General features: G+C 54.1%; 1 protein-coding gene across 4 annotated transcripts in view; it reads right to left on the bottom strand.

The window, feature by feature from the left end:
• Positions 1 to 11,555: 11,555 nt before the first annotated feature.
• MLXIP (MLX interacting protein) overlaps positions 11,556 to 26,507 on the bottom strand; it is a 60,717-nt gene continuing 45,765 nt past the window's right edge. Inside the window, exons 4-17 of one of the 4 annotated variants that reach the window (XM_027566877.1) lie at positions 25,920 to 26,009; positions 25,344 to 25,385; positions 24,868 to 25,039; positions 24,133 to 24,222; positions 23,233 to 23,324; positions 21,562 to 22,228; positions 20,994 to 21,115; positions 20,689 to 20,893; positions 19,062 to 19,189; positions 18,466 to 18,567; positions 18,230 to 18,357; positions 17,986 to 18,109; positions 16,817 to 16,946; positions 11,556 to 16,249 (exon numbers count right to left, since the gene is read on the bottom strand). In XM_027566877.1, the coding sequence (XP_027422678.1) occupies positions 16,128 to 16,249; positions 16,817 to 16,946; positions 17,986 to 18,109; positions 18,230 to 18,357; positions 18,466 to 18,567; positions 19,062 to 19,189; positions 20,689 to 20,893; positions 20,994 to 21,115; positions 21,562 to 22,228; positions 23,233 to 23,324; positions 24,133 to 24,222; positions 24,868 to 25,039; positions 25,344 to 25,385; positions 25,920 to 26,009 (2,214 nt within the window). In that variant the 3' untranslated portion in view covers positions 11,556 to 16,127. Of the gene's footprint in view, positions 16,250 to 16,816; positions 16,947 to 17,985; positions 18,110 to 18,229; positions 18,358 to 18,465; positions 18,571 to 19,061; positions 19,190 to 20,688; positions 20,894 to 20,993; positions 21,119 to 21,561; positions 22,229 to 23,232; positions 23,325 to 24,132; positions 24,223 to 24,867; positions 25,040 to 25,343; positions 25,386 to 25,919; positions 26,010 to 26,507 lie in introns of all 4 variants that reach the window. The other 3 variants (XM_027566874.1, XM_027566875.1, XM_027566876.1) reach the window with 3 other exon arrangements.

The raw sequence follows: 26,507 nt of genomic DNA, 5'->3' as shown, positions 1-26,507 counted from the left end.
CTCTCGCCTGTCTCCTTGCTGTTCTGCTTGAACCAGTCAATGCTCAGTTGGTGGGGAACCCAGGACCTCCGAGAGATCTGCCAACAACCCCAGTCTTTCTCCCTTTTTTTCACTGAAAGCCCGCAGTTTGGGGGAATGACTCAGCCATGGGCTGGGGACTCCACCGTGGTCTTCTAACTAAAACCAACTTGTGGCTCTTGGAAGGAGAAGAAAGGTGCTCTTGAATTTTGTGATGTCTCCTCTCGGACTTCCAGCGCCTCCACCTACAGCTTCTCTGACCGAGAGGCAGAGGATCTGCTCACTGAAGTCCCTCTCGCCTTTGGGTGGGCCATCCCTAACGTGAGTCTGGGCTGCAGGGCTGGATTTGGAGGCCTGCAACCTGAGCGGCGGCCCAGGGCCCTCTTAGAAGGGCCACACGCTGTTTTCAATACTGTGTGGCCACTGTCTTGAAATTCTGAAGGATTTTTTTTTTAACAAGGGGCCCCACGCTTTCATTTTGCACTGAGCCTACAAATTATATAGTTGGTCCTGCTGGGGTGTTTGTAGATTTCTGGGTTTTACGCCAAGATTCTGACTGAGCGGGTCTGGTCTGGGCCTTAGACTCAGTATTATTAACAGCTTCACTGATATGTAACTTACCTGCCTTGAAGTTCACCCGTTTCAAGTGTTTAATTCAATGTATTTTAAGTATAGTCGGAGTTCTGCAATCATCACCACTATCTCATTCCAGAAAATTCTCGTGCCCCCCCAAAACCCCCCGTTTCCCCTCCCCGCAGCCTCCAGGAAATCTTGATCTCTGCCGCTCTGTGCTTGTCTTTTCTGTACGTTTCAGAATCAGACAATATGTCTCCATTTTTGCCCGGCTTCTTTCATTCAGCATCATGTTTTCAAGGTTAATCCATGTGGTAGGGTGTGCCAGTGTTTATTGCTCTTTACTCTTGAACATTATGGGATCAGCATGTTTTACACAAGCCGTCAAGGTCTGAGGTAGTTGGTTCACCTGTACAGAGACGTTTGCCTTGAAGCCTGCTTTCCCCATTTCACAGAAACAAGAAAAATTTGGAGGGGAGATGAGGGAGGAGATTAGGGGTAGAAATTTGTCACTAAATCAAGACCACCTACCACAACACTACGCAAGAGGGAAAAAAAGTCCAATTCAGCTTTGTCTTTCCTGATAACACCGATCTAGGACAGAGATGACCACGGTGATAAGAATGATGAATCCGAAGTTATCTGGAACTCAGCTAGCAAGAACTCTCAAATAATTAGAATTTCTTTTGGTGATAACCTGCAAAAACCTAGAAAGAGGCCAAAGGATGATCATATTTTAACATTCTGGTGACAAATTTAATATCTCCTCCACCAAATGATTTCCAGGGTCTGTCTTGTGAATCAGGATTCCACATGGATTAACCTTGAAAACGTGATGCTGAATGAAAGAAGCCAGACAAAAGTGGAGACATATTGTCTGATTCTGTTGTTACACTCCAAAGTGAAAACATTTAAAAATCAAGTGCCGCTGATTTACAGAGGAAAGGAAAACAAACACGCCATCACGGGTCACAGAGAAGAAAACACTAATATGGTCATAGGACTCAGTTTTTTCAGAGGGAATTTTTTGGACTGAGCTTAAACATAAAGGCTTAAACTCGCTCAGCTTATAAGAGAAGAGTCAAGAATATGAAGCTGTAAGAAAAACACTTTTAAGCAATGTCATTTTCTTATTCTGGAGGTTCGAGATGTGAGAAGAAAAATCAAAAGGAAATAGAAAAGGCAATCAGATAATAAGAAAATGAAGAGAGGAGGAGGGAAGCAGAGAGAACAGGAGAAAGAAATGCGTAAATGTGAAAACAAGAAAACAAATGTCCAGTAAATGTGAAACTTGGGGGAACCCCACCAAGTAATTGAGAAAGGCAAATAAACAGAAGGCTCTCTTTCCTGCCCGTCCAATCAGCTCAGCCTGGAGGCTGTGAAAGGCCTCCTCAGCCACTTCTGGAAACAGGTATCCATCTTATAAAAGGATTCTACCCCTCACCGGGAACCCCACCTTGGCATCCTATCCTCATGGAACTTCCTAAGGAGATGATCATAGCTGGGACAGGATATACACAGTGACATGTCCATAACAGCATTAATGAGAATATCCGAAATAAACAGGGAGGGACTTCCCTGGTGGTCCAGTGGTTAAGAATCTGCCTGCCAATGCAGGGGACACGGTTTGATCCCTGATCTGGGAAGATCCCACATACCATGGAGCAACTAAGTCCTTCTGCCTAGAGCACGTGCTCTGCAACAAAGAGTAGCCCCCGCTCCCCACTAGAGAAAGCCCACGTGCAGCAACAAAGACTCAGCACAGCCAATAATGAATTTTAAAAAAAAATGACTTTGCCTTCCATAGGGCCATGGGTTCTATCCCTGGTTGGTGAGCTAAGATCCCACAGGCCTTGTGGCCATAGAAAACAAAACATAAAACAGAAGCAACCTTGTAACACATGGTCCACATTAAAAAAAAACCCTCAAAAAATTTTTAAATAAAATCAATTAAAAAAGAAAATGAATAGAGAAACAAGAGTGGAAGCAACCTGTGTTAGTCCAGGCCACCCGAGGTGCGTATACCTAGATGGGATTCGCTGTGGAAAAAAGGTTGCTCTGCAGACAAAGCTGTGAGGGAAGGGGAGGAGGAAGGAAAGGAGGAAACAGAGGAGGAAGAGGCGGGTCTGGCCCCGGCAGAAGGGACCAGAGAAGGAAGGAGGGTAGGGAGTAGCTTCTCACCTGTCAGGAAATCCTCCCAGTCTCTTTTCAGAGGGATGTGTGTGTATTATTTTAGAAGTCAGTAAATTAAACACACTTCAGATTTTGAAAGAAATAGCTGTCAGAGAAAAAAGGATGAAGAATGGAGAGGTTTGAAGGGTTTTACACATATCGGTAAAAAGGTAAAATTCTTTGGCTGTTCCAAGGCAGTTCACCATAGTAGTGGGTTGTGAAATTTGTAGTTTCTTCTCTCTGAACTTTGAAATTAGGCTAGAGTCCCCTGTTCACAGCTCTTCAGACTCCCAGCTGAATGGCACAAGCAAAGCAGAACATCAGGGCCAATCATTCCTTGCATAGTGTAACTGATTTCTCAGTGTATCCAATATTGCTTCTCTCAGCCTTTCTATGGGCTATCCAAAACTGTAGTACTTTATCATGAGGACTATTCAAAATGACAATTCTGAGGTTCTGTGAGATCCCAACTTTATGAATTTACTTATTTGAGGGCCCTGGAACAATTCTTCCTCCAAAAGCTGTGGTGTAAAAGCAGATATTCCTGGGTTTTAGTTTCTGGTCTCTTCTCTACTTAGGACCAGATATAACCTTCAATAAGCTACTTCAGTTTTTCTAAAGTATGCAATTTAGTTGTGTGTGTGGTGTATATGCGCATATATGTATATTCAGAGCTGTGTAACCATCACCACCACCTCGTTCCAGAACATTTTTATCACCCTCAAAGAAACTTTGTACCCCATTGCAGTCGCTTCTCATTCTCCCTTTTCTTCAGCTCCTGGCAACCACTAACTCACTTTTTGTTTATGGATTTGCTTATTCTGGACACTTCACGTAAATGGAATCATACAATACGTGGCCTTTTTAGTCTGGCTTGTTTTACACAGCATAGTGTTTTCAAGATCCATTCATGTTGTAGCTGCTTTACATGTCAGTACTTTATCCCTTTTTATGGCTGAATAATATTCCATTGTATGGCTATGCCACATTTGATTTATATGTTCATCAGTTCAAGGGCATTTGGGCTATTTTCACACTTGGGTGGTGTGAGTAATGCTGCTATGGATATTTGCACACAACTGTCTGCTGGAGTCAGTTTCCACTTCTTTGGGGCTCATGCCAAGGAATGGAACTGCGGAACCCCCACAGGAACTCTAACTTTTGGAGGAACTACCAAACTCATCCACAACGGCCGCACCTTTTTACATTCCTACCAGCCTTGTGCAAGGTTCTAATGTCACCACATCTCAAGAACACTTATTTTCCATTTATTTTGTTTTTATTATCACCATTTTGGTAGGTGTGAAGTGACCGCTCACGGCGATTTTTAACACTCATCTCCCTGTGCTCGGTCGCTCAGACGTGTCCAACTCTTCGCAACCCTGTGGACTGTGGCTTGCCAGGCTCCTCTGTCCATGGAATTCTCCAGGCAAGAATACTGGAGTGGGTTGCCATTTTCTAGTCCAGGGGATTTTCCCGACCCAGGGATTGAACCTGAGTCTCCTGAGGCTCCCACATTGGCAGGCAGATTCTTAACCACTGAGCCACCCAGGAAGCCCAGGCATCTCCCTAATGACTAACTTGTGATGTTGAGCATCTTTTCTTGTGATTGTTAGCCATTCACATACCATTCAAGTCCTTTGTCTATTTTAAAATTGTCTGTAAAGGTCCATTCAAATCGTCGTCTTTTTATTATTGAGTTGTAAGAGTTTTTCTATATGTTCTGAATACCAGCCCATTGCCTAATACATGATTTGCAAATATTGTTTTCCCCATTCTGTGGGTTGTCTTATCACTTTCTTGATAGCATCCTTGACCCACACAATTTTTATTTTTGATAAACTGTACTCTATTTTTCCTTTGGTTGCTTGTGCTTTTGATATCAGTCTAAGAAACTGTTGCCCTGTCCATGGTGATGAAGATTTACATCTATCTTTTCCCGTCACTAAGTCCCAACACCATCTGCTGAAAATATTATTCTTTCCCCACAAGAGTCTTGGCATCCCTATAAAAAACCATTTGACAGTGGATTTATAGGTTTATTTCTGGACTCTCAGTAGAATAAAATTCCATTGATCTACATGTCTGTTTTTGTAAATTTATCTTTTTAAATTTTTTTTTGATGTGGACCATTTTTTAAAAGTCTTTATTGAATTTGTAACAATACTGTTTCTGTTTTATGTTTTGGTTTATTGGCCTTGCAGCATGTGGGATTTTAGCTCCCTGCCCAGGGATTGAACCCACACCCCCTCTGGACTGGAAGGCAAAGTCTTAGCCACCAGACCACCAGGAAGTCCCTCCATGTCTGTTTAACGCTGGTACCACCCTGTCTTGACGACTGTAGCTTTACAGTAAGTTTTGAATTGACAAGTGTGAGCCCTCCCACTTTGTACTTCTTTTTCAAGATCGTTTTGGCTGTTCTGGCCCCTTGCAAATATTTCCATATGAAGTTCAGGATCAACTTGTTCATTTCTGCAATAAACACAGTTGTGATTCTGATAGGGATTGCACTGAATCCGTAGGTCACTTTAGGGAGTGTTACCATCTTGGCAATATTGTCTTCTAATCCATGAACACAGGATGTCTTTCCATTTATTTAGGTCTGCTCTACATTTTTTTCAACATTAAAAAAAACTGAGAGGTGACATTTACATGAGATGAACCATCCTAACATGTAAATTCAGTGGCATTTAGTATAGTCATAATGTCATATAACCACCATGTACATTAAGTCCCAAAACAGTGTCATTACCCCAAAAGAATACCCCATATCCATTAAGTACACCTCTATTCTTCTCCCCCTGCCAACACCAACCTACTTTCTGTCTCTAAGGATTTGCCTACTCTGGATAATCCATTTATGTGGGCTCACACAATATGTGGCCTTTTGTGTCTGGTTCCCTTCACATAGCATCATATTTTTGAGGTTCATCTACACTGCAGCCTCTGTCAGTACTTCATTCTTTTTTATGGCTGAATAATATTCCTCAACCTCAACAATGCTTTACAGTTTTCAGTGTCAGAGTCTTGCCCTTCTCTGATGAAATTTATTCCTAGGTATTTTATTCTCTTTGACACTATCCTACAGGGACTTGTTTCCTTCATTTCGTTTTTGGAGTGTTCACTGTTAGTGTCCAGAAATACAGCTGATTTTTGTGTATTAGTTTTGTGTCCTGGGGCCTTGCTGAACTCATTGACTAGCTCTTAGCGGTATGTGTGTGTCCCTCAGGGCTTTCTATACAAAGCATCTTGTCATCTGCACAAAGGGAGTGTTTTTCTCCCTCCTTCCTCATAGGAATGCCTTGGGTTTCTATGTCCTGCTGATCTGCCCTGACTGCACTCTCCAGGACAGTGTTGTCCAGTCCTGGAGACAGCGGACATCTCTGTCTTCCTCTTCATGGATGGAAAGCATTCAGGCTGTCATCATCCCATATGTTCACTGGGGGTTTTTCGTAGGTGCCTTTATCAGGTGGAGGAACTCCCCTTCCACTGCCAGTCCCTGGATGCTCTCATCATGGCAGGTAAGCCTTTGCTATCTCCAGTGTAGGATGAGGGTCATAATCCCCACCTTATGGGGTCTTTTGAGGATAACAAGGGGTAACATAATGATGTCTAGCACGGGGCCTGGCACCCATCGGCTGTTATCATTTGCAGGAAGCTCCAGAGTCAGACTCACTTGGGGCTGCAGCCCCGCTTCGCAGGCATCAATCAGTGATGCTGTGGGCAAGTTCTGCGACTCTCTAAGCCTCAACTTCCTTATCTCTACAGCAGGGATAATCGGAGGACCTGTTTTGTGGGGTTGTTTCATCGTCCCTGGCAGGTCGTGGTAGATGTAACTTAGATCATAAGCTCAGGACACTAAATCTCTGTGCTCAGGGAGATGAGTGATAAAATGAGATGTGGCTCCTGTCCTTAGGAAGAGGTGATGTTGTGAATGCGGTCTTGACATTCACAGTACCAGGTGGAAGGGGGCATGTGATGCCAGTGACAGAAATGGAGCCCCGGTGGTAGTTCAGGGTCTAAAGTGGGGCGGCCCAGGCCAGGGCAGGCTACAGACAGGCGGAAGCACTGGGCCTTCCGGGGTCGGGGTGGGGAGGATGGCACACAACGAAGAAGCTGCATAACCACAGCGGGTGCAGCTTGCCTGGAACCTGTTGTGGGAGACAGTGTCAACGCCGAACAGAAGGCCAGGCTGAGGGCAGGGCTTTGTTCCTGAAGAATAAGTTCTCAAGGGCTGGGAGGGGGCCTCAAGATTTTGGAAAAAGGGATGGTGGTGGAAATCTCCCTGCTATTTTCAGGTCAGGGCTGGAGAGGTTGGTTGGGAAGTAGCTCAACTCTGACCCATACCAGCTGTGCCTGCAGTGTGGCCTGGGACCACAGTCAGCGACTTTGTGGAGAAAGAATTCACAGCACAAGGATGTGACGGATGAAAAGGAGACAGGCAGGATGATGTGGAGAACGAAGGACCAGAAGGACTGCAGGATATTAAAAAGGAGGATTGTCTCAGCTACGCGTTAATAAAGACAGGGATCGTGGGAAGAGGGGCTGGGGGAGAAGGTGGGAAAGAAGGAAGGAAAGAAGAGCGAAAAGAGCTGCCTATAAACTGGCACGTTGAACCCTTACAACGATCCGGTGGGGCTGGTGTAATTAGTGTCCACATTTTATAGTTGAAAGATTTGGGGGCCCAGAGGGGCTGTCACTTGTCCAAGGCAGTGGGGAGCCAGAGGGTAAAGAGTCTGGCTTTTTCTCTAAATGCTGCAGGAAGCCACTGGATGGTTGACCACGGGAAGACCAGTGTTGGTAGGCGTCTTTAAAAGGATCCTGCCAGCCATGTGGGGAACTGAGGCGGGAGCAGCAAGAGGAGGAACCCGGGAATGTCACACTGTCGGGGTGGGAGCTGAGGGTGGGGAGAGGTTGTTGGATTCTTGATCATTTGGGGGAACCCACTGACAGGACTCCCTGGTAGATGGGAGATGGGAAGTGAGGGAAAAGGACAGAACGAGGGGGCCGTGTGAATTTCCAGCGTGAGCAACTGGGCAGGTGGTGGCGTCATGTGAGGAGATGCTGAGTATCTGGGGGTACACACGCTCTAGGCTGGGGAGGGTGAGATATAAAAGGCAGGCTGGTTACAAGGGGAGAGACTTGAGATGCTTGTGGGGAGAGAGGAAGGAGTCAGCTGGACAAAGAGAAAACTGCTCGAGACAGAAGAGGCTAAGAGCCGAGCAAAAGCCCCAGTGGAGAGGGAGGGCAGGGTTGACCCGAAGGGAGGTGTTACATCTGATCAGTGTCTCTTCCCATGAAACATGCTCTTCCCTGTGGGTCTTGCCCCCTCTGCTTGGCTGACTCTTGTCCTGCTGGGTCCTGGTTCGGGGGGTAGGGGCCACTCCCTGACCCCCTCCTTCAACCCCAGGGGTGGTCCCTGCTGCTCCTCTAGGGCACCCCATGCTCCTCCCCATCCCTACACATCAAGATGGGTTTTGTTGTGTCTCCAATAAACTCACTGTGTGACCTCTGAGCTGAGTCCAAATTCAGCCTTCAGCACATGTGTCTTGATCAAAGTCTGGAGGAAAGAGAGCAAGTTGGGTGAGACTCTGGCAATTTTGGGGGTGGGAGGAGGTGCAAAATTGATGCTTTGTCTATCAGGGTGTGTGTCGGGGGTGCTCAATTAGGCTAGGGACTCAGGAGACACCAATAGGTTGGCATCCAGGCTGTGAGACGACAGGTGAGGGGGCAGGTGGAAATGGCCCCATCCCCTCCACCGACCTGTATGGTATCAACCTGCCCTGCTTAGTCACACCAGTGGGAGAGACGATCAGATAGGCTAGACCAAGAGATTAGACTGTTTGCTATACAAACCCATTAAGGCAGGAAAGTAGACAAAGCTTCCCCCCCTACCACCCCCTCCGCCGACTCCCTAAACAATAAGGGTTTTCTAGCTAATGACTCAGTGAAACAGAAAATCAGATCAATCAGGTCTCCCCATTCCCCAGGGTTCTCATTAACTCTGACTGTAGTCTAACACAAAGCCTTTGTGGGTTTTCAAACGACGGACACTGCAGGCATAGATGCAGTTCTAGGAAATGGTACTCAAAAGCACATTTACTATTAACAGATGAAACCCATATGGCGTCTGGGATGTGCTTCAAAATAACGGGGGCGGGGTGAGGTAGATACCAAAGAAAAGTGGCCCTGAGTCGGTCATCTTTTAAAGTGGATGGTTGGGTACATGGGGGTTCATTGTACTGTCCTCTCTGTACTGTACTGACTTCTGTGTTTGCTGGAGAGTTTCTGAAATAAAAAGGTAAAAGCACACATTGAGTATAACCACACCAGCCTAGCAAGGCTAACTTCAGAATCTGACATACAGATAAGAGCGACTGAGAAGGTAAACTGCGTTCTATAGAATCGGGTCCAAATCCAAGATGAAGTGCTCGCAGATGCCATTTGGAAACTATTCTTACCACATTTACAATCCAAATGACTAAAGTTGATGCTTCATATTAAGTATACACTCATAGTAGCCAACCTCTAAACCCTGCAGGACACCTACACGTCTGCACCTGCTGGTTGCACCCCCCTCCCCGCCCCAGCTCTTCAGGCTCCCCACACCCTCCACCTGTCTGGCACAGAGTTGGGGAAGGGGTAGCTGGTTTGGTGGAAGGGCGAGGGCCTGAGGGTCACTGGGCGGGTTCCCTGGGTACCTGCTGTGCTGGTTCTGAGCTGGGCACACTGGCGGCTGTGGGCCCCTTGTCCTGAGGGGTCTTAAAACCCGGTGGGGAACATGCACGGTAATGACCAGCATCCTGAGGAAATACAGTTGTCTGAGGTCTGACTTGGTGTGTGCATGTGTGTGTGTACACATGTGTCAAAGCTCACGTGTGTTCACATGTGTGAAAGCGCATGGGTACCTGTGTGTCACGGGGTGGGGCAGGAACATTAGGGCTGGTTTCTGAAGAACAGACATTTAAGGATTATATAGGGAAGAAAGAGGGACTTCCCTGGTGGTCCAGGGGTTAAGGCTCTGAGCGCCCAACGCAGGAAGCCTGGGTTTGAGTCCTGGTCGGGGAACTAAGATCCCACATGCCTCAATCAAGCCTGCATGCTACAACTGGAGAAGGTTGTATGCCACGATGAAGACTCAGCACAGCCAAAATAAGTAAGTAAACTGGAAGAAACAACAGGAGTTATTCAAGAAGAGGGGTGGAGATGGGCAAAGTCTTGGGCAGAGGGAGGAGGCTTTGGGAAAACCTGAAGAGAGAAACCAAACCAAACCAAGCCAAGCAGGCCCGCTCAAGGCACAGAAAAGAGCAAAAATGTGATTGGAAAGGCAAGCAGAGGAAGGACGGGCTCAACGCAGAGGGGCGGACGGATCTTTCCCTGGAAGCCCTTGAAGGAGTCAGTGCCATGACTGGACCTGGACCACTTCAAGCTCCCATGGACTGTAAGGCCAAGGCTACAAGACAGAAGGGATAGAGGACATAATCGTGTGAACTTGAGGGGCGACGGCAACTTGGACTTGGGTGGTGATGACAGTGGGGCTGGAGAGAAGTAGATGGTGTGTTTGGAAGACTTCCAGAGGGCACGTGAGACAGAACTCGGTGTGGGAGAGGGGATGGCACAGATAAGCCTCTGGATTCGGTGGATGGAGGATAAAATACATTTTTAGAGGATGAAAAATGAAAACTCCAGCCTTCTGGTCTGACCCATGTGGCCTCGCCATCTCAGAAACGACTGATGTCTTCCTCTATGAAATGAGGAAACCCACGCCACTGACTCAAGAACTGTCCAGAGGTGGCCCAGTGCCTGATGCTGAGGCAAGCAGGCTCCAGCGCCCTGGCCTCTTCCCTCCAGACACTCTGTTCCCCCCTTCCCCACACTCAAACCCTCCCTTCTTCTCCTAATTATGCCCCAAGTTATCTTTTGAGATTCCAGACCTAACATGTGGCCAGACTCAAAAAGCTAGAAGAACCCACTGATTATCTCAGTGGAAACCAAGTTCCTTCTCGCCCCAAGGAATCCATGAACCACTCACCGATTTGTCAGGGGCCCCTGATTCTCAAGGCCCCAGATCTTGCTTTGTGTCATGAAGGTGTTTTTCCTCGGGGAAGGCGTGGGGGTTTGATCAGACAAGAGCCTGCGTATCAACCCACTGCATTTTAGTCAAGAGATACGGATCTGTACAGTTGTTCAGTGAAACAAGACAGCGGCTCTGGAGAGGGGCCGGCAGCCCAAGAGGCCGGCACGGCTTACCTTAAGAGTCACGCTGCCCAAGCACAAGGAACTGGGGCGGCGGGGGCGGTGGCGGGGTTGGGCATGGGCAGAGGAAGATGGGAGGGCAAAAAGAAGGGCTTTTAGATTAAGCAGAAATCATCAAAGTTCTCAGCACAACAAAGGGACATCTCTGCTGGTCAACTTTCCAGCATCTTCCGTGTATGGTATTGGGTCGACAGTCAACAGGGAGGCCCCTGCCCCTTGGGGTGTGATGATGACGTAGATCCCCGCTGGGTGCTGGCCTGGGGCTGGCCATGCTGGTGGCAATCTGCGCTTTCTGGGAGCTGGACATTCGTGATTTCATGTGACCCTGACGACCACCCTATGAAGACTCCAGGGTGGCTGCTGTTCGCCGAAGCGCCATGTGAGCAAACGGGCACTTTGTTCAAGCACCTCTGGGCTCTGTCCACCTGGGAAAGCCAGCACGAGCGAGCCAGGCGCGGGCACCCCTCTGCCCCCATCTCATTTTATCACCTCCTCCACTGCTCCAACCGGGTTAGCAAAGACCACACGTCACAGGCTTTTCCAAAAATACGGCTTTTTATTGTCTTGGATGCAAATATAGTTTTGGAGCTGCATTGTAGTGTTGGATACAGCTGGTGGAACCGTGCTTCTCGACAGCAGAGCATCAACGACCGAGCTCAGCGTGGCGCAGGCCCGAGGGAGGCTGCGATGAACAACACTCTTCTTGGGTTTTGCTTTTTCTGCCCATGAGGGGTGACTTGTCTCCTGGGTGGGGAGCTCTGACACAGTCACCGGAGAGCACAACAGGGGAAAAAAAAAATGAACCATTTACACCGTGAGATGAAACCCGAGAAAGGAAAAGAAGGTGCTGTTTCAGCCGTGGCGTTACACAAGCAAAACAAGTGGTGTGAACAGATTCAGATAAAGCGGCGCCGGGTGCCGCGGCCCGCCTCCCTCGTGAGAAACAGCCTGGGCTTCGGGGCTCCCGGGTGGAGCCCTTCCTACTTGTAGCTTCCGGATGTCGACTCAATGGAACACCATCAGACTTCAGTTTCTCCCGACCCTTTCCCCCACCTCGGCCCTTGAGGGAGGCCCATCTCTATTTTAGAAACCCAGGAGAGAATTCTTCAAAAGAGCGATGCCCAGGGTTGATTCTGGAACCAAAAGTTTGACTGAGGGATGGAGGTGAATTTTGCTACATAATCGTAAAGAAATTTCACAAAAATAGAATTCCATTGAGTAAACACACACACACAGGCTTGTGCAAGCACACATGTGTAGACACACACACAAAGCCAACAATCAACAGGAAAAGTTCCCTTTTCTTTCTCAAAGGCTGATTTCTCATAAGCCTCAACAGAAAACAGCAAACCCCCTGCCGAGTGGTGAGTAGGGAAGGCCAAGTCCCTTAGAAGGAAAAGAAAATCGGGCAGGTGATCTGTGTGGAGGCACCTGGGGGGTTGTAAGGCTTCTCTCTGTTCCTGGAGCCCCTCCGATACCCAAACCCGTCTGCTAGGTGGGTTAAGGCCATGGCAACCACTGACACGTATGACGTATCTAAGGCTGAAGCCCCTCCACCCTTGCTCTCCTGCCTCATGTTCAGGCGAGGTGAAAATCCTCTTTTAAGATATGAGGCGTTGGAGCACAGAGCCAAACACCACGGCCCACTGCTGCTCCCTCGCCCACATCGGGGCGCCTCGGCCCCCTTTCTGGGCAGGCTCACAACTTGGGAGGCACTTTGCAGAGCTGCTCTGGTGGGCGCTGTTCTAAGCCCGCCTACCAGACGAGATAAAAGAACCCAGGTGGGCAGCTCAGCCAGGGCTGGGCCAGGTCCATGCTGCGCAAGTGTGCAGGAGGCCCCATGCAGACGGCCCCCCGGGAACCCCCACCACCCCGGCATCACCCCGACAAGCCCTCGTTTAGCTGCACCGTGAAAACCGGTGACCACCTTGACAATAACAGCGAGCCTGCCACTCAGGATTCTTCCAGGAGCGCAGAGGGGAGGCCCGAGCTGAGAGGATGCAGGGGCGCTGTCTGGGACCACACCCTCCTGGTAGGGGGGCCTGTAAGATCACTGCATCCCTTCACCTGGGGGCGACAAGGGGGTCGGCCACACCCTGCAGTGCCACGTATCCCCGGAATCCAAGTTTCTCTTCCCACTACCCGGAGCGAGAGAACCTAGAGAGCAGACCTCTGTCTGGCCGGGAAGGTGGGGTTGGGTCGCCAGGACACAGTGGAGGGAGCCGAGTGCATGGGGTCACCTGTGGCGCCCACCACCCCTCCCCAACGAGACCCGGCGCTCACATCAGCACCGACTCCTGATGACAGGACCCTTCCCTTGTGCCCTGAAGACCCCGGAAAGCACCCGCCTGCCGGTTTGGGGCCTCCTGGGTGTGCGTGTGGGGTGACCGGTTGATGTGTAACCTGCCTGAGACGGAGGCAGCGATGGGCCGGCCGACCTCAGAAAGCCCCGCTCTTTCCCTGCATTTCCCACTTGTCGTCAAAGGGCAACCAGCGGTAGGAAGGGAGCTGATGGCACAGAAAGATTTCACAGAAACACTTTCAGAGACTGTGCCAGGCACGCATTTTTTTTTCTTTCAGACTGATTTTTGTATCCTCCAAAATCAGCGTTTTTAAGTCTCTTTTATGGGAGAAGAAATAGGAGGTGGGGTGAAAGGGAGTGTAAACAAATCATAGCGTTCACTGGAGGCAGCTGGCAGAGCAGCCCTGGGGGTTCCCGCACCCCGGCTGGGGACCCCAGGACAAGGGTCAAAGCTAGGGCCACCCCCCGTCCGGCCAGACTCAGTGGGCAAGACTCTGAAACAAGAAAACTTCCAGAGCAAGAAACAATTGTGTCTGTGTTAAAAAATACAGCTTTGTGGCCCTATAGCCATGATACTGGTGAGCACCAAGAAAAATGGATTTAAGTAAATATCTCAAAACAAAACATGCATCGAGTTAACCATCTGCTGGGACACACCGCACACACACACCCGCACGTGCCCACACACAGACACACGCACACGCACACGCACCCTTCAATGCTTCATACAACCTAACAGCTTTAAATATTTAAAAAACAGAATCGTGAACATTAAATCAGCCAAAGGGCAGGAGAGGTAGGCCAAAGAAGCAAGAGGCCAATTTTATATCCCATGGAGCTAAAAAAAAATAAAAATAAAAAGACTCCCAACATGGGGTGGGGAGAAAGCTATTGATCTCAGAGAGGTCGTGGCTGGGCCGAGCTCCACGGCCGCCCACGCGGTTGACGAAGGCACAGGAACAGGGACGCGGCTGAGCGCAGGACCCTCTGCAGCCCCTCGTGGCCGGGAACGTCTCTGATTTTCCTTTGTTTTCCTTTCGAGCCTCGCAGTGCTCTTCCCCCTTGGAGGGAGACCTCGTGTCCACTCGGGGGGAGGCTGGGCTCTCATCCCGCCTCCCAGGGGACACGCAGGGCTGGCCCAGCCTGTCTTGTGCCCGCCCCTCAGGAGAGCCATCCGAAGGCCTGTAAACACGTGTTCTGGGGAGGCAGAGGGGGCCGCCGGGGTGCTCCTGATAGGGCCGGCGCACAGATGAGGGACCGGAGGCAGTGGCATGGCCGGCCACCCGGGGAGGACCCTCCTCCATCCTCCACCAGCGGAGGCTGAGGTGGGGCTGCCCCCAGGGCACCTTCCACAGGCCTCCAGGAGCCAGTGGGAGCCTCCGAAAGGATCCAAGCTTCAGCGGGCGGCCCGCAGCAGCCCCCACCACAGCTCTGCCCAGCCCAGCAGGACTCCTGGCCTGGCCCTTGCTCAGGCAGGTCTCCATCTCGGGCAGGGAGGACAGAGTTTGACGGGGAAGCCTGCCGGCCTCTGAACTTCACAGCAGGACGTGAAAAGCACATTCTTTCAATGAGGAGGTAGCCCTGGCTGGGCTTCCTGAGTGTTAGAGAGCATCCTTCTGCCTGGAACTGCTCCCGCAGACGCGGCGAGAGGAGGACTAGCACGGGCCCCCTCCTCCGAACCCTTCCAGGTGTAACTCCCACCTTCGGAAACGGCCTGCGGGCCCCACAGTCCTCCACCTGGACCAAAGCGGACTTCAACTCCTGACTGATCCGGAGCCGCCTGGAGACAGCTCCGAGGCAGCCACCTCGGAGCTCTGTGTCGACCAATTTCTGCCTCCAAACACAAGACAGGGCAGATGCCGGGGTGCTGGCGTCTTTGGTCCAGGAACTGGGATGGACGGGCTGGGGCTCCCGGCTGGACAATCCAGCTGAGGGGACCCGGTCGATGGCAGCACTGCGGAGCCTGGTGTTTCACGTGCTGCACCCACAGGGCTAGCGGTGTCCATCAAGCACGGCTGTTCCTGGCTTGGAAGCAGGTGGGGCATGAGCGGGCAGGGCCTGGCTGAGCCCCCACCATGTGAAATCCGGGCTGGTGCCATCGTGGCTGCCGCGATGTGAAGTGGAACCAAATCCACTTGTGAAACAGACCACAGCACCGCCCGGGGGACCTCCAGGACTGAAGCAGCTCCGCATCACTGGCGCATTCGTTATCCTCTGGGGCACACATACCCACTGCTTTGCACACATGTGCTGTAGGGTTTCCCGGCCCTGCGAAGCCCGAGCCAACATCCGCTCTATTAGGTCAGAGTTGGGGGAGGAAGGAGGAGACCTTCCAACAGCCCAGGGGTGCAAGAGACGTGACAGGAGGGTGCATCCCAGACAGCAGCTGGGAAGGACCCTCACGCGTCCTAACTTGGGGGAATGGGCGAGGTCTCCTCCTGCCCGTCGGCTCCCTGCACTGCTGCCAGGCCCCCCCATCTCCCCGACACCCACCAGCAGGACAGGACAGGGAGGGGCGGCGTCCCCTCGTTTCCCTTCATCTGGGCTTCTCTGAGGTGAGGGGAGGTCAGTGACTGAGGTCGCTGAGTCAGAGTTCACAGCAAGGGGTTCCCAGAGCTGGGCTATTGCTGTTGGCAGGACCCAAACCTGCTTCAGACCTGAGCGCGGCATTTGGAGCGGCCAGGGCCACAGTCGCAGGGAGGCTAGGAGGCCCTGAAGCGGGAGAGGTGAGGGGCGCAGCCTCCTCTCCACAGGCGGGGAAGGGTCTCCTCGGCATCCCACGTGGCCGCGTGCCCGCTAAGCGCTGCTAGGACTCCCCGGCTCTCTGGCTGATTCTGCTGACGGCCTCTGCTGCCTGCTCGGGCAGCTGGGACGGGTCTGTCAGGATGGACGTGGTGGTGCTCAGGTGCCGGAGGGTGTTCAGCACGGCTGCAAGATAGAAGGGGGAGCCTGCAGATGTGGCCTGGGGGAGCCAGCTCTGAGCCCGAGAGACAGAACATGCAGTTACACGTGTACACCCCGAGGGGCGATCCTTAGGGCCCCCCAAACCAGGAGAGGCACAAACCCCAGGGGAGCCTCTGCTGCGGTCTGGACACTCACACCTCTGCCTTTAAGATGATGCCCGATCCTATCTGCCACCCTGCAGGAGAGTGGGGAACACCCTGAGCTGTTCCTGCTTGTCCCTGTGACCTGACACACAGCCTTGGTCCTTATGAAAAGAGCTGAACGTGAAAGTGTGCCTGAAAACACCTGACACAAGGCCAGGGGAAGAGCAGCTGCTCAACAAACACAAGCTGGGTCTGATCATCAGACGGACACACGGAGACGGCAGAAAGCCGAGCGAGGCGCTGGGAGGCACCCCCTCACCTGCAGGGCCTCACCTTCCTGCCCCAGGTGCGTGCAGACCAACTACGGTGGAGCCTGGGATTTCTGCAGCCGCTTCCATGGCTAAGCCCCCCACGGCCCCACAACGCCCCCCATGCAGCCCCCACTCACTTGGCCTGAGGATGGGCAGGGAGCAGTGCTCGTCCAGCCAGGACAGCGCCGTCCGGTGCAGCTCATCCAGGCTGCTGGTGGACACCACGCCCTTGAAGGACTCAAACAGCGGCTTGATGATGACGCTGAACTGCACAGCGCTTGGGTTAAAGAAACCATAAGCCAGCGCAGAGAGAGCGGAGTCCAGTCACAGGTGTGCCCGTGACCGACACCCCTCGGGACTGGCAGGGTGTTGTGCACAGCTGGGGAGGGGGATGGAAGGGTGGGGAGAGATGTCCCTAATCGTCCCTGCGCTCAGGCTGTGACCTCAGTCCCCACTCTCAGCCTGATGCCGAGGAACCTGCCACTGACCACAGAGGTTCTGACTTGTCCCAGCTCCACTCAGGGACCAGAGCAAAGGGGGGACTGGAGCTGCTGTCGGTCATCTCTTCCTGTAGAACCCGCCCAGGAGCGCACGCATAGATACCCCTGCCCCCGCAGCCCTCCTCTCCTGTGAACCCCTCCTCAGCCTGTCAGTCCCACGGCCGGGGGTGTGGCAGCCGACCCCGCGTGTGTCCCCACTGTGCACTCAGGGGCACAGCGGAGGCTGGGTGGAGACTGACAGGGCCAGAGCCATCCCCCGTAAGGGCCATGCTGCCATCTGGAAGGCCAAGTGCTGGGAGGCCTGGGCCCCAGGGACAGAGCCCAGCACTCAGGCATCCCTGCCTCATTAACAGCTGTCAAGGGCATGTGGTACAAACCCAAAGAACAGCCCAGAGGGAACCAGCTTCAAATCCAGGCTCTGCCACACAGTCACTCTGTGAGCCCGTTTCAGGTGGCAGGGCAGAGCTGATGCCGGGACGTGTCAGAGCAGATCCCACCTCCTTGCTCCCACCAGCGGCTCCAGCCTCCTCTTCCCTTCTCAAGGACTCGGCAGTGCAAAGCAGGCCTGTTCTGTGTCCCTGGGAAGCCCTCAGCCAGTACACTCACCAAGGACAGCCCCCTCCAACACTGCAGGCCTGGCCGGGCCCCTGTCTCTCTTGAGACAGAAACTAGCATTACCTGTCTTGACAAACTCAATGACAACTATTTAGAGAGCCTCTTTCTAAAGGAACCGAAGGGTCAGTGTCACCGTTTCAGGTCACGGGTTGTGGGGATGGGGGGAATGAGCAAAGAAAACTCAAAGATACAATCCAGAACTTCCAATTCTGCAGGGTCCGGCTTTTCACATATTCGTCAAACATGTCTCGCATGTGATCAAACTGGCGCCGGGTGACAGGGACACCCGTGGCAGGGAGCAGCTGCTGGCAGGAGCTGAAATGACAGCAAGAGTCAGGGGAGCTCTGCGGGGCTGGGGATCCAGCGGGCAGGCCCAAGAGAGCGAGGGGAGGACGAGCCCCCTCCACCCCACCCCCTCCCCAGGCCCAGCCTCACAGGATGGTGGCGTTGAGCTCCTCGATCTCCTCTCGCAGCCGCCGGGCCTCCTCCTGCATCTGACTGCGCTCCTGCTGCAGCTTGGTGATGTACTCCACGGTCTTCTGCAGCGTGATGGCGTGGCTGGTCTGCGAGGGGGCCGGGTCAGAGCGCGCAGCACACCAGGTGCCCCCACGTGCCGGTCCTGTCGGTCCCCGCCCTGCCCACCCTCTCCCCCGACCCCCACAGCCACTCACCAGCTTGGTGTTGTTGGAAATTAAGCTGTTCAGGGTGTCGAAGCCCATCTTGATGTTGAAGCGCCTCTTCTGCTCGGCTGAGATGTGCTTCATCTGCCGGTTCTGCTGGGGAATCGGCCCGTCACTGGCCACAGGCCCCCCCCTGCCATCCCCACCTGCTGCTCAGATTCTCTATAGAGAGCTATGTGGAAGGAGGGGGTGACAGGGAGCTAAGAGGCTCCAGGAGGAGCCAGGAGGCGACAAGATGGGGCTAGAAAACCATCCCTACAGAACAGAGCACAGCGAGGGCCTGGTGCTGCAGATCCGGCCCTTCCTGGCCACCCCCACACCTCAGACCCGGTTGTGGCAGCTGCCAGCCCCTGCTCCACAGAGCTCGGGGCCACTGTCACCTCAAGGCTGGGGGCAGGTGGGGCGGGGAGGAGCCAACATGCTCAAGGGCAAAGCGGTGAATGTCCCCATTTCAGGTGTGGGACCCCTGTCAAGCCCATGGGGCTTCCCAGTATGTCTCCAGCAGGGACGCAGCTGTCCCCATGGCCCCTGGATACGCTTCTCCCTGCTTCCCCAGCCTTCCGAGGGGATCAAGACCCAAGAGGTACCTTTAAAACAGCCACGTTTTTGGGGTCTGCAGGCGATTTCCCTGAGCAGTTGTTCTGGGGGGACTGAGGACTAGGGCTCTGCTCGGACGCGCACGGGGAGGCCTGCCCTGAGTTCGGGCAGTCCCGACCTGGGAAGAGCAGAAATTCCCCTTAGGGACCAGGCTGTGCCAGCCGCGTGGGGACTCACCCACAAAGGGAAACCCACCCTCAACCTCTCATGGCAGCCCAGAGCAAAAACTAGGCAAATCCTTGCCAGCATCTGGGGGCGGGGGGCAGCGGGGTGGTCCTGGCTAGGCCTGCCGGGTGCAGCGGTCACAGGTCTAGGAAAAGAGAGAGGCCCGCCTCCCAGAGCACCAGGGGCCCCTCCACGTCTGCAAGGCTCTGGTGCTCACCCTGGGTGGCAAGTACTTAAGCTACCTGTTCTTTGAACTCTACGTGTGTGTTTTCTTATACTTTTTTCAATTTTACCCACCCCAGAAATCTTTTAATTAGGAAAACAAATGAACTCTTGTACCCACAAATAACTCCATGGAGGAAGCCTGTGGCCCCAGCTCAGGAGCTGCGCCCAGGAAGCCCTTCCCAGCCCCGCCTCACAGCACTGACGCGGATGCCTTGACGCTGCTCTCCTCCCTACCCTGCTCTCAAGCCTCCAGCACGGCTCTAACCTCTGGTGATCCGCCTCAGTGGACAAGGTGACGTTTTCCCGAGCCCCCACATCGCATTTCAGGCCCAACCCACAGCCAGTCCGCGTCTGTATTTTCCCGGACGAGGGTCCTCATTCTTTAAAACCTGTCCTTGGACGAGTCCCTGTCTGATCCCTGTAAGCAGAGAGCTAGCTCCCCGCTCATCATGTTCTCCTCTTCACTTCAGAAAGATGCTTCGGCAGAGGGCTTAGCCACGCTGGTTGTATCTAAGACAGGAAGACACTCTGGTCTCCCTCTCTGAGGTGGCATCTGGCTCCACCCCTCCCCAACGCCCCCCACCTGCCCCCACCAGCAGCAGAGTCTTGGGAACATCATTTCCCAGACCTCTCAGACCTCCCTGGGCAACATCAGTCCTACCCCGGCCGTCTCACCAACCGAAGTCCAAGCCGGGGAGGCAGGAAGGGGGCTCCCGAGGTACGCTGCCAGCACACAGGCCAGGGACAACCAGCCAAACCCAGACAGGCTGGGGGCTCCCGCGGCCACAGCAACCACAGGCTTGCAGTTTCTGAAAACCATCAACGAGGACCACCCAGGCCCTCTTGTGGATCAGGACTGGCAGCTCAGAGCCTGGTCTTTTAAAAAATTTTTTTAAATCTTTCTTGGCATGGCATGTGGAATCTCAGTTCTCTGACCAGGTATCTAACCTGCACTCTCTGCAGTGGCAGCACAGAGTCTCGACCCCCAGACCAACAGGGACGTTCCCATCAGAGCCAGGCCCTTCTGAAGGAGGCTGAGTGGTGTCCCCATGAGCACACAAGCTGCTGGCACCACAAGGTGCTAGCGGCTATCCCTCGTTGATCCTGCACTTAGCCTAGGCCACCGGCAGTTTTGGATCCCTCACCGCCCGGCCTAGCAGCCCAGGCTCCACCCAGGTACCCGCGGCAGCCTCCCCGGTCCAGCAGTGGGCCCCCTACTCCACTCACGCGGTCCCAAGCGGTCCAAGCGGAGAGCTGAGTCACCGGCGCCTGTGGCAGGGACCTGGGCAATGCCCCCGTGCAGCGGGCCCTGCTCGCCCTTCACCAGGGAGTCGGGAGGGAAGAGCCGGGACACGGGGGCATGCTGGCTACCCGGGCCAGGGCCGAGGTCGGTCACCAGGATGCTGCTGGGGAACTCTGCGACTCCAGGAGCCTAAGGGGACGTGGAGGAGGGAGGTCACTCCGAGCACAGCTAGGCCGCGTGAGGGCCACCTGGGATCATAAGATGTTGAGGGCCTGTCTCGGCCACTCACCCTGGTGAGGGCAGCAGGCGTGAGGACCACGTTGGACTGGGACACGGTGGAAGCCAGCATCCCTTCTCTCTTCAGAGGGCCTGATGTCATGATCACTGCCTGCGGCTGGCCTGGGAAGGCAGCTGCTGGAACAAGGGGAGGTGAGGGTGAGGCCCAGCTGTGCGCCTGCTCCTGACGCGGGTACTGAACCTGGGCCAGCCAGGCCGCATGGGGGCTGGGCGGGGGGAGCCTCAGGAGCAGCACACGACCCCTCTGCTGCCACTGAGACGCCACCCCTCACTGTAGGGCATGGAGAGACAATGCTAGATTTTTGCAACTTCTCCTTGGTGGGGACAGATTACAGACCCAGGCAAGAGATGACCAGGGCCACGTTTTTTCCCACACTGGGTTGAGACTGGAAGAACACCACAGAATAGAAAACAGACTCGATCTACACACATCATCTTTTACAACCTTCTGCTTCCAAGATCATGACGTGTGTGTGTCACGAGTTTGTCAGCCTCAGGGACAGGAAATGTCCTGGGGGTGGGTGGGGGGGGTCACACTTGCCTTCCCCCACCTGACTCACCTGGGGTGAGGCAAGCGTTCTTCAACACCACAGACACCGGCTCTGGTTTGGGAGCAGGCACTATTTTGGGGGGCTGCTTGTGCCTCCCCCCAGGCAAGGAGACAGGCTTGGGATGCACAAAAGTCAAACGGGGTTGGGGAGGCCCGACGGTTGGCGGCCGGGTGACGGGAGACAGCGCCAGGCCGTAGGGGGACCCAGAGGGGGGCGGATAGCGCGTGGTGATAATGAGGCCCTGGCTCTGGCTGAAGGTGGTGGCAGAGGCGTCGTGGGTGAGGGTGGCGGAGGCCGTGTGGGTGATGACGGAGGGCGACTTGCCAGCTTCGGCAAACTTCTGGGGCTGCAGGAAGGTGGGGGGAGTTGGGGGGTTCAGGGCAGTGGCGGGAGGGGGGCCTAATGGCAAGACGGGGGAAGGAGGCGGCGGGGCGGGGCTGGGCGAGAGCAAAGGCAAGGTGAACACGGGCAGGTACGGCTGGGGGCCACTCAGGGGCGGTGCTGAGGGACCCAGGTCTGCCGGCTGCATGAAAGGGTCCCCAGGCTGGGGCGGGTGTTCACAGCCCTGCCCACTCGTGGGGTCCAGGGCAGCGGCTGCGGGGGGTGCGATGAAGCTGTCGGGGAGGCTTGCGGTGGGGAGATCGGTAGGGAGAGCAGTGGTTGGCAGGATGCTCTCCTGAGGAAGGAAGAGAAGAAGTGAGCAACGAATGCTACAGTCACACAGCTCGCCGCCACTCTCCAGCGCTACACGCCACGGAGCCCGACACGTACACCGTGTGCCTGGGACCCAGCCCTGGGCAGAAGGGACAGAGGCGACATCTCCCAGGCCCGGGACTCCTAATCTGGGGGACATGGAGCTGGGTCTCCCCGGATGCCAGCAGGGGTCTTGTTTCCTTTGGGGACTCAGTGATAACACAGGGCTCAGACACAGTGACTGTCTGCACACACTTGGCTCACAGCCTGGGGATATCCTGTTCCTGGAGTCCGGTGGGGTCCCCCCAAAGTCCCTGCTATCTTCTGTTACAGAGCAGGGGCAGCCTGGCTAGCAGCTGCTCAGGAGGCTCCCCCAGGACGCTGTCTCATATCACCTTCTAGGGAGGTCACGTCTTCCTAAAAGGGAAATGCTATAAGGAATCAATTGTTCGGCTGTCGGTCACCATAGAAGAAGCTCTTCCCTGAGCCAGATGGAAGAAGCGGGGGCCAGGGCACACTAACTGGATACTAACTGAGAGCCTCTTAAGGGCAACCAGCCGGGCCTCCCTCAGCTCAGCGGCCCCAGCTCCTGGTAGCCAACTTGTGCTGAGTGCGTAGCAAAAAGGAAAAGAAATACGAGGAACTTCTTAGCAACCACATTTTTCTTTGCTATCTCACTGGTCCTTTCTTTTTCAAAAAAAAAGTTATTTATTTTTAATTGAAAGATAATTTCACTGGTCCTTTCTTAACTGGTCAAGACGAAGCTTGCCACACACAGGTTATCTGGGGCCTTAGGGGGGAGCAGCATTTACTGAGACTGTCTCCCACCTTGTGGACACCTACAGACGCTCTCTAGGAGGGCTAGAATAACTTCTCTACACATTATGTGTGAGTCCAGCACCGGATCGAGCAACCCCTAGCACTTTGCTGCAGAGGTCTAATGACTGGAAGCCCGGTGCCCTTTCCCTTTCCCCAAGTTCCCTCTACCTGAGCAGGTGGGCTGTTGGGATCTGGTGCAGGCGTTGAGGCGGGTGCAGGCAGCATGGAGCCAAAAATGGAGCGGCTGGAAGAGAAAAGGTCTGAAAGACAACATCGGGGGCCTGTGAGCTCTGTGCCTGCCATTTGACTGAATTAAGATCCAAACAAACTGGGCACTGAACCCCACCTTACCCAGAGGAATGCCATGGCCAGAGGGCACCCCTCCCCCCGCACCGAGGTAACTCTGCTGAAACAGGCCCTCTGATTGGAGTTGTACACGCTGGCAACCAGTGTGGGCTCTGAAACAGCCCCAGGCCTCGGTGTTTAAGGATTGTGGGAGTTCGAGGATCATTTATAACTGCAGGGAACCGCAAGGCGGCAGCTGTGTCGCCAGCGCCCCCTGTTGCCCAGAGGGGGAACTGCTTGCAGTCAAGGCTGAACCTGGGGCTCTGGGACGCGCAGGCTGAGAAACACTTGCAGGCCTTGCTGCTGCTGCTGCTGCTAAGTCGCTTCAGTCGTGTCCGACTCTGTGCGACCCCATAGACGGCAGCCCACCAGGCTCCCCTGTCCTTGGGATTCTCCAGGCAAGAACACTGGAGTGGGTTGCCATTTCCTTCTCCAATGCATGAAAGTGAAAAGTGAAAGTGAAGTCGCTCAGTCGTGTCCGACTCTAGCAACCCCATGGACTGCAGCCTACCAGGCTCCTCCGTTCATGGGATTTTCCAGGCAAAAGTACTGGAGTGGGGTGCCATTGCCTTGCAGCTACTACCAAAAAAAAGCAAGCTTTGGACGAATTCTAAGACCGCTTCCTGGCCCATTCTAACAGTTCCCCTCTATGAAAGGGAAGCCCGGCCCACTCTGTCCTGGGCAAAGGGAGACGCAAGCTCTCTCTCTGCCCCAAGTCCTCACCCTGGAAGGGCTCAAAGGTGTCCATGAAGTCCAGGTTGGGCTGCAATGGAATCAGCCCAGGTTGAATCATGTCTGCGTTTCCCAGGTGCGCTGTTAGAATAAAAAGGAGACAGAGGGATTGTTTGACCTTCTCAGTCCATGTTGTGGGAATGTATGAGGGGACCAGATTGGATCTCCCTGGCCCTACTCGCATTCTCCTGGGCTAGGATTTCTCGGGGGGGGGGGGGTTCATGGGCATTCTCCACCCTCAGAGGGTGGGAAAGAAAGTGAGTTTGCAGGGGAAAGGTAAACTGAGTGAGTATCTGGGAGCAGACGCTGTGCTGTGAACAGCTCTGCAGAGACCCCTCGGTGCTGACTTCATCTGTGGGCTCCTCCCGGAGGGTTAACTGGATGGCTGCAAGCTCTGAGGTGAGAGGCCAAGCAACTGGAGTGCATGTGATTTTCTCGAGAGTGAGTCTCAGGCCCTGTCACTGGCCCCAGGCCCATGTCCTCAGGTGAGGGGACAGGATCAGAAATGTGAAGTCGTTCAGACCAAACCCCCCACTGTTCCCTGGCAGCGGCACCATAGGCTCGATGGGGCCCCCACACAGCAAGGTCGGCCACGCCTTCTCCTCAGCACTCCCCCCAAACAAGCGACAGAGGCTCAGGGATGGACCCAAAGAGGAGCCTGCCCTGGGGACTCCTCCTGGGGTGGAGATGGTACCCTTTTCCATCAAGGGTCTGGGGGCGGGTTACCTATTTCACGGGGGTTGGGCCAGGCCACGGGCGGGTGGGAGGAGAGTGTGGAGAAGAGGGTGTCGCTGAACTCCGACATGAGCATGTCCGTGTCCAGCAGCGTGTCCTCCTCCATGGGGACTGGCGTCTTCCAGCCGTCCCGGTGCTTGTGCCAGTAAAGCATGTCATCGTCCTACCACCAACAGGGGAAGGAAAAGCCAAACAGGCACCGGTGACTTGCAAGTTCTCAGTCAAGTCACGCTGGGGAGATACGTGGCCCAGTTTCTCAGAGTAGCAAGGGCTGCCAGGTAAGAGACGAGGCCAGGGGACGGGACCTGCAGAGAACTGGCTTCTTTCCTTTATGTCCCTCTTCTGGCCCCAGGGAGAGTCCATGTCCCCACCACCTTCTGCTGTGGTGCTGGGCCACCCACACCACTGCTGTTTCTTGTAAAGGGGCAGGTCCCGTGAGGGTCCTCACGGCCCCCACACTTGCTCACCTGGGCCAGGCTGGAAAGATCCTCATCCTTGTGCTGCTGGAGCTGTGGAGAAAGGAGAGAGGGACAAGGTGGTCCCCCAAGGCCCAGAGAGGGGACAAGGCCCTCAGCCTCTCCTCCCCAGAAGAGGATCACTTTCAGAGCATCTAGGCCTTCTCTCTCTGGGAGGAAGGTGGCGAGAAGGATCCTGCTCCTGTCATCCCCAGGCTGAAGCTGGGCTCAGAGATTCCTGACCAGCGTTTGCGGAATAAACAGCCCCAGCCCCAAGCTGGACAGACTGAGAACAAAGCTCACACAACCAAAGCAGGTCACCACTTGGGCTGGGATAGAACGATGGGCTGCAGGGGCCATGGTGGGGGGCAGTGGGCAATGGGTTGACAGCTCTGAGCCAGAGCATCAGGGGTCAGTGTACTGAGTAAATATGGGCTGGAAGTCCTTTTCAAATGTATTTGGCTGCACCGAGTCTCAGTTGTGGCATGTAGGATCTATATAGCTCCCTGACCAGGGATCAAACCCGGGTCCCCTGCCTGGGGAGCACTGCGTCTTAGCCACTGGACTACCAGGGAAGTCTCCAGATACCCTTTTCTTGAAGTAGGTTCTCCACTTGTGATACTCCCGGATCACGATCTCTATGCGGCTTTTCCAGTACTTTCCTTCCGTGGTGATGGCCTGTGGGAGAGACGCAGGGCAGAGGGAAGAGGCGGTGTTGGGTTTTATTCGCAGAGCTCACCTTGCCAGCGAACAAGCGTCTGACTCCAGACGTCAGGCCCGGGCAATCCAGCTCTGAGTCGCCGGCTGCTTGCCTGCGGCTTCATCCACAGAGTGTGTCGGCCTCTGCTGGGCCATGCCCAGCCTCTGAGTGAAGGTGAGCTTTCACTAGGTTATCTTACCCCCCAAGATAACCTAGGGGACTTTGGGGGCCCAGGGTCCAGAGCTTGGACTGGAGTAGGGCTCAGATAAAGTGCTCGGCAGGGGAGGAGCACAGAGATCCGGGAGCTGGAGGAATTGCCAGAGACTCGGGCTAGCTCTCAAATGCCCTGAGGCTCCACCACATTGCCAAAGGGTGAAAAGAAACAGCCAGTCACAGAAGGTTCCGGCAGAAAGGGACCTCCAAGGTCCAGCTCAACCTCCCCACCATGCAGGGCGGGAGCCCCTTCCACAGTTATC

The sequence above is a fragment of the Bos indicus x Bos taurus genome, chromosome 17 (assembly GCF_003369695.1).
Source record: "Bos indicus x Bos taurus breed Angus x Brahman F1 hybrid chromosome 17, Bos_hybrid_MaternalHap_v2.0, whole genome shotgun sequence".
In the NCBI taxonomy this organism is placed as follows: domain Eukaryota; kingdom Metazoa; phylum Chordata; class Mammalia; order Artiodactyla; family Bovidae; genus Bos; species Bos indicus x Bos taurus.
Note: the sequence above shows the minus strand (reverse complement) of the source record. Positions and strands in the feature narration are given on the sequence as shown.